This window comes from Haliaeetus leucocephalus, unplaced genomic scaffold (assembly GCF_000737465.1).
Source record: "Haliaeetus leucocephalus isolate CR32 unplaced genomic scaffold, Haliaeetus_leucocephalus-4.0 Scaffold495, whole genome shotgun sequence".
Lineage (NCBI taxonomy): Eukaryota > Metazoa > Chordata > Aves > Accipitriformes > Accipitridae > Haliaeetus > Haliaeetus leucocephalus.
Genome location: NW_010972931.1, coordinates 2,925,440 through 2,931,224, shown reverse-complemented (window position 1 = coordinate 2,931,224; position 5,785 = coordinate 2,925,440). Strand labels below are relative to the sequence as shown.

At 43.1% G+C, this 5,785-nt stretch overlaps 1 protein-coding gene across 1 annotated transcript in view; it reads right to left on the bottom strand.

Moving 5' to 3' along the window:
* The window catches only part of TMEM255B (transmembrane protein 255B), a 71,645-nt gene extending 71,277 nt beyond the window's left edge, over window positions 1-368 (bottom strand). The window contains exon 1 of the mRNA XM_010575796.1: window positions 242-368. Coding sequence (XP_010574098.1) covers window positions 242-368 — 127 coding nt within the window. The remainder of the gene's footprint in view (window positions 1-241) is intronic.
* Between the last annotated feature and the right edge of the window lie 5,417 nt (window positions 369-5,785).

Here is a 5,785-nt window from a genome sequence, read left to right as displayed (position 1 = left end):
CTGAGGCGGGGAACGGGGGCTCCGGCGGGCGCCGTGCCTCAGCCCTGCCGCCCTCGCTCACCCCCCGCCGGCGAGCCGCCTCAGCCAGTGCCCGAGGGTCCCCTTCGACGGCCCGTGGACAACGGAGCGGCCCGGGCGCTGTGTCTCTTGACCGAAAAAGGGTGAGCTGCCTTAGGGACCCCGAGGGCGGGACGGGGTCCCTCGGCCGCCATCACCTCACCTTCCCCGGGTGAAAACTCACCCAGCCTGGCCGAAAAAGTAAGATGTGGGACAAAGTCCGGCGGGTGCAGGTCCGTTCCCTCACTGCCTTCTGGTCTCTCCTTGTATTTCGGCTCGGCACCTTTCTCCTCAGGACCACCCGCGCTCATTTCCAGGCTGACCTTTGAGCGAGGGGCATGGACTAGGTCTTTACTGGGGCAGCGGTCAATAACTTAATTCTTTAGACGTTCTACCTGTGTCCCAGGCTTGGCTTCGCTTCTTGATTTGTTGTTGGCCGATGGCAGGGGACCAGTTGGTCACCTGGTGGAGATCAGAATTATCAGACTTTCAGCTTTCCTCTTCCCTTTTTTTAAAAGATCAATATCAGTCAGAAATAAAATACCACACCAAATGGAAATGTTAATAAAATTAAGAACAAAAACAGGCATCTCGGAGACAGAGGTTAAAGTAGGCATAGGCTAAGACAGGCAGTAGCAATAGTCAAGCAATACTGTAGGGCTATTCTTTCTCTTACGTGGTGTCTATCAATTTCTCAACCTCACCGGCTCTCTCCTCCTGTCTCGGTTTTCATTCCCACAGCAGATCCTGCCGCTCGTCCTGCTGCTACCCAGGAACTGCTAGCTGCTGCTTCTAGTCCTACCGACTGCGGGGATGTGTGACTTCTGCCTGAAAGAGTCTGGGAACAACTGAGAAGAAACAGCCGACAGCCGCTGTGCTGTTTTGGTGCCTGCTGTTCCTTCTGCAGGACTTCCCCATAGCAGAGAACACAAGAACGTTTTTTTTGTGGACAGTATTTTTGACAGGCTGCCAAGCGCTTTGGTTACACTAAGGTGTGTTCTCCCACTTCCAACAAACACAATTCTATTTAACATTCTTGTTTTTCTTTTGCTCAAACCTCTAAATGTATACAGCTATATATATTTAACTTCTTCGGCTTTTGGCTGATTTCCCCAGAGAATGGTTAGATGGAAAGAGACAACTTTCTCAGGTACCACGCCTTACCTATGAAGTCAAGCAAGTCAGGAGCTAAGGCCAACCACAAAGTCACTTTCTTCTCTTTCTGTCCTCTAACCTGGAGGGGCTGAAGAAAAGAGAAAGATGAGGATAGAGGTGGTATTTGTACTAATTATTAATTACTAATTATTAATAGAAATTAATGAAGTAATAGATTGAGAAGACAGAAAAGGTGATGGTACAAATAAAACATTTCTTTGAAATTGACCATGGATAAGAGTGATAAAAAAGCCCCCAAATCTGGTATAGACCCTCAGGTTCAGGGATGGCTATGGGTAGAGATTTCCATCAACACTAAATAACAGGGAGGGTTGGGGAAGACTTTAATTCCCCAGACAGTTTGGAAAACAAATACCACATGCAGCATGTGTTCTTGGGTGTGATAGGCAATAAACTTTTTCTACCAGCAGCCACCAAACAGAAAAAACAGCCCAAAGGGAAGCTGCTCTAGAATTCTTTTCAGTAAAGAGAAAGGATATTATAAATCCTTTTAAAAATAATTTTATTATAGAAAATAACCTTTGATGAATGACTCATGGTTTTTACTGCAAATTTCAGGAGAATCAGTTATAGATCTGGTCCTATTGTCCTGGATATCAGAGGGCAAACATCAAGAAACTATGGAAAAATGATTGATGAGGCTGCCTGGACCTAAAAACTCAAGCATTTGAATGTCGAAGAATCACAGACTCACTTTAAATCCAAAATGAAAAATCCCGTATAGCACTTTCATCCCCTAAAAGAGGTTGGAATAGGTCAAGAACAGCTGTAGACCAAGTCAATAAGTAACTGCCTGAAAGAGGATATTAAAGTAGTAAGTGAACCTACAGGAGAGGAAATAGGAGAGCTACAATTTGCAGGGTTAGAAACCGCAGAACCAGCAAGAAAGAATGGATAAAAATCTAGCCAAGCCAGATGTTGCAAAGAAAAGGACAACAAAGAATGCTTCAACTATGTAAATAAAAACGATTCAAAAAAGGAAGATGTATGGTCAATAAATGCCAGGGATGGGATGAAGATTGAGGCTGCTCCAAATCTTGAATGAATACATTGCCTCAGTTTGCAATCAGAACATTATTTATAGGAGTGTATTGGCAGAGAACTTAATGGAAGTGAGGTAACATAATGACAGTAGCAGATGTGAAGTGGAAGCATAACTTCAGCTGTTTCTTGTGACAGGCCCAGGAAAACTGCAACCCAAATGTTGAAAGAATTGGTAGCTATCTTTTCAAGTCCTGAGCAACGTCTTCAATGACTCGAGCAAGTTGGAGGCGAAGCACTATTACTGGAGAACAGGAAACCTCTCCAATAAAAAGGCGGAGGGAGTGAGGGGAACAGCAACTCCATGATCCCTTAGTTTGACTGAGGAAAGTCTTAGAGGTAAGTGAAAAATGGGTTCAACTACAGTATGGTTGATCAAAGCTAGATCATGTCAGACTAACAAGATCTTTGATAAGGTAAGTGATTCCTGAGGCAAAAGAAAATGCAGTGAAGCAAATTTGTCTGGATTATGCTCCACATTTAATAGAGTCCTTCAGAGAAAATGACTTAACATGGAGCAGACAGCTACAAGTACGGGTCACCAGTGGGTATGGAAATGCTAAAGGGAAGCCAAGATACCGAAAGAGGCAGGCTATCTGAGGTGCACCTCAGGGACTAGTCTGGAGGCAAGATCACCGGTGGTGTTGGGTGTAAGGAGTGTATGTGTGGTTATGAAGTGTCTGACCGTCACAAAGCTGGTAGACATTGCTATTACTGAGGACTATGGGAGCAGGAGCATAGTAGCATATTAGAAAGGGGTTGAGGTGGAGCTCACACACTTAAAAACTAACAATAAGAGCTTTTGTTGTAACTTTGGAGTCTCCCCAGTTCAGTGAAATTGAGGAGGGATCTGTGTATCACCAACAGTGCTTGCATGATGCCGATGCAAAGACTGCTAAAAAGATGTGTTCTAGGATGTGTTATTTAATACTTGTTAATTAGTTCAATGCATTGTAAGTGTGGTAGAACTTAATTTTATATTTATATTGCTGGTTGGTTGTAAAGCCAAAAGGATTTTTTTCACCATTTGATGTGTAACTTGGACCTGAATTTTCTTAATTAATATTTTTAAGGTCTTTGTTTCTCAGATGCCTGGCTCATGTACCTTGCTCATATGTCAAATTAAATAATTTGCTAGATTTGTGCCCAGAAGGAGTCCCCACACTCTTAAGGTGAGGCTGGCAAGGCTGTTAAGAGTTCTTCTAATGTGTGAGTTGCAGGGAACATGGCCTATTTGTCAGGATAATCTTTGCATTCACACCTAAAAAGTACCCTGTAAGCACTGGGCCTGAAGGCCTCCATGATGCCCTTGATGTCTCCTGCTCCTTTCCTGTGGCACACTGCAGCTTTGAAGGTTTTTGTCTTTTGTCCTACAGGTCATCATTGTGCATTTGGAGCTGAGGTTGGTCACATGTGAAATTTGTATCCTGTGCGTCCCTGAAGTCTTTTCTTCTTTATTTTAAACAAGACCAATCTGTTTGGTCTTTCCTTACAGGTCATGTTTTCTAGGCTAGTGGATGTTCCCACTGCTTCCTTCTAGTCTCTGTATCATCACACTCTGCATGGGCCACATCTTTCTTAAAGGGTGATGCCCAACAGCTGGGCAATATTCAAAATAATTTTGAATTCTAAGTCCGTCTACCAGCATACTTCCTCCGAGATACTCAACAGTTTCTCCCAACGTTATGGACTCTGCAAATTTAATACACCTTACATCCCAAGACCACCAGTGACCATATTGACTTGTACCAGACAATGGAAGCACCTCAGCACTTTCCGTCTTCCAGGACATGACTCTCCAGCTACTTTTTTCATCCCTTCTGTAGTATTGTCATTTACACTGTTTGTAGGAGGGTCTGGTCTGGTACTAAGTCAGTCCTGATATATTGGCTTCATTCTCTTGCAAGGGTTGTTTTCTCAGAACCGCTTTTGGAAATCCATTGTGGGCTTTTGGTGGTGGTGGTGGTGTCTTTGGGGGAAGGTTGGTTGTTTGCTTTTAGTAAAATTAAAAACAAAAAATCCATTCCTTCCAGCCCTCCTCCATGACTCCTGCTCTCAGCAGGGGTTTGTTTCCCAGGCCCAGGCTCAGAGATCCAGTCATAGAGACTGCCAGTGTGAAATAGCTTAAATACCTGCAGTGCTCTTAACTCTTCACCATAGTACTCGGGCTGCTTTTGTATTCCTCACAAAGCTTGGGTCCTGTCTCCTCCTCCCATTACTGGAACCCCCAACAGAAAGGTAAGCCAGTCATCGCTGAGGCTAAACTCAGGATTCTTAAGAAGTCAGCTTGCCCAGTCACACAGGGTCATGACAATGAGGTAAGTAGATTTCCTTTGTTCACAATTTATAAATAGTATTTATTGGCATGGTGACTGGTACAATCCCTCTAGGAATACATTGCCTTAGTTCAGCTGGGCAGTATCAGGAAACCATGAAGGAAGCAAAAAGAACAAGAGAAGTAGCCATGAGGTTGAGGTTAATGGCCACTGACTGACTAAAATAGTCAATGGCTCTTAAAAGACAATTGCTGGACAATTCACTTCAAAAATTCTGCTTCCTGGCACCAGCCAGTTTCCAAGGCGTGGTGTGGTGTGGATTTATTAGCAGAACATTTAAGGGACTCTGTCTGCCAGCTTAAAAAGGGACTTGGGAAGGTATAGCTATTCATCATATTGTGCAGAGGCATCTCGGATAAATGAATGACACACGGGTACATGTTTGTCAAAAGCAGGTTTAAAGTCTTTAATTGCCTTCAGTAGACTTTTTGCCCATTAACTTGTGCAGTCAGTTTTTGAACTCTAAACTTTTAGCACTCACAGCATGTTGTGATGAGGAGCTCCATGGATACCTGTGTGCTGTGTGAAGAAGTGGGATATTCCAGTGGGAGCAAGAAGCAAACCGAAAAGAGCAAGATAAAAGTCAAGTTAAATGTCAGGTGTATTTAGAGTCATAGGACAATGTACCTGAGGAAAGGTACATTGTCCCTTACAAAAAACCCCATGCTACATGATACCAAAAGTCATTATGTTACTTATCTCTTCATAAAGCTAGATAATGAGAAATATGGATGATGCACTGGAGACCATTCTTGTGGTGTAGCTCATAACCGTATCAAGGCAACACTATTGTGAGAAATGGACTTGACTTTGCTGAAGACTGACAACTGTCTTTTAGTTGGGCTAATGACAGCACTGCTTCCTTCAGGAAAGTCTTATTGCTCAGTGAAAGAAGGGAATTCATCTCATTCAAAGGATTTAAGAAAGGAAGACAAAACAAAATGCAAGCGGTAACCAAAAGGCAGAGATGAAGGTCTTTTGCAGTAGTTTGGAGACAGGCATAACAAAATGCAAAGATGTCAAATTTAATGTATCCACAGTCCTAGTAATTACGTGTCCCCTTTAACACAGACTATGAAGACATGAAATATCAGAAGACATACAACCCATGATAGGAATGTGCTACTACGAAAATGAGGATTTGTGTAAATCTGTAACAACTAAATGAAGTCACT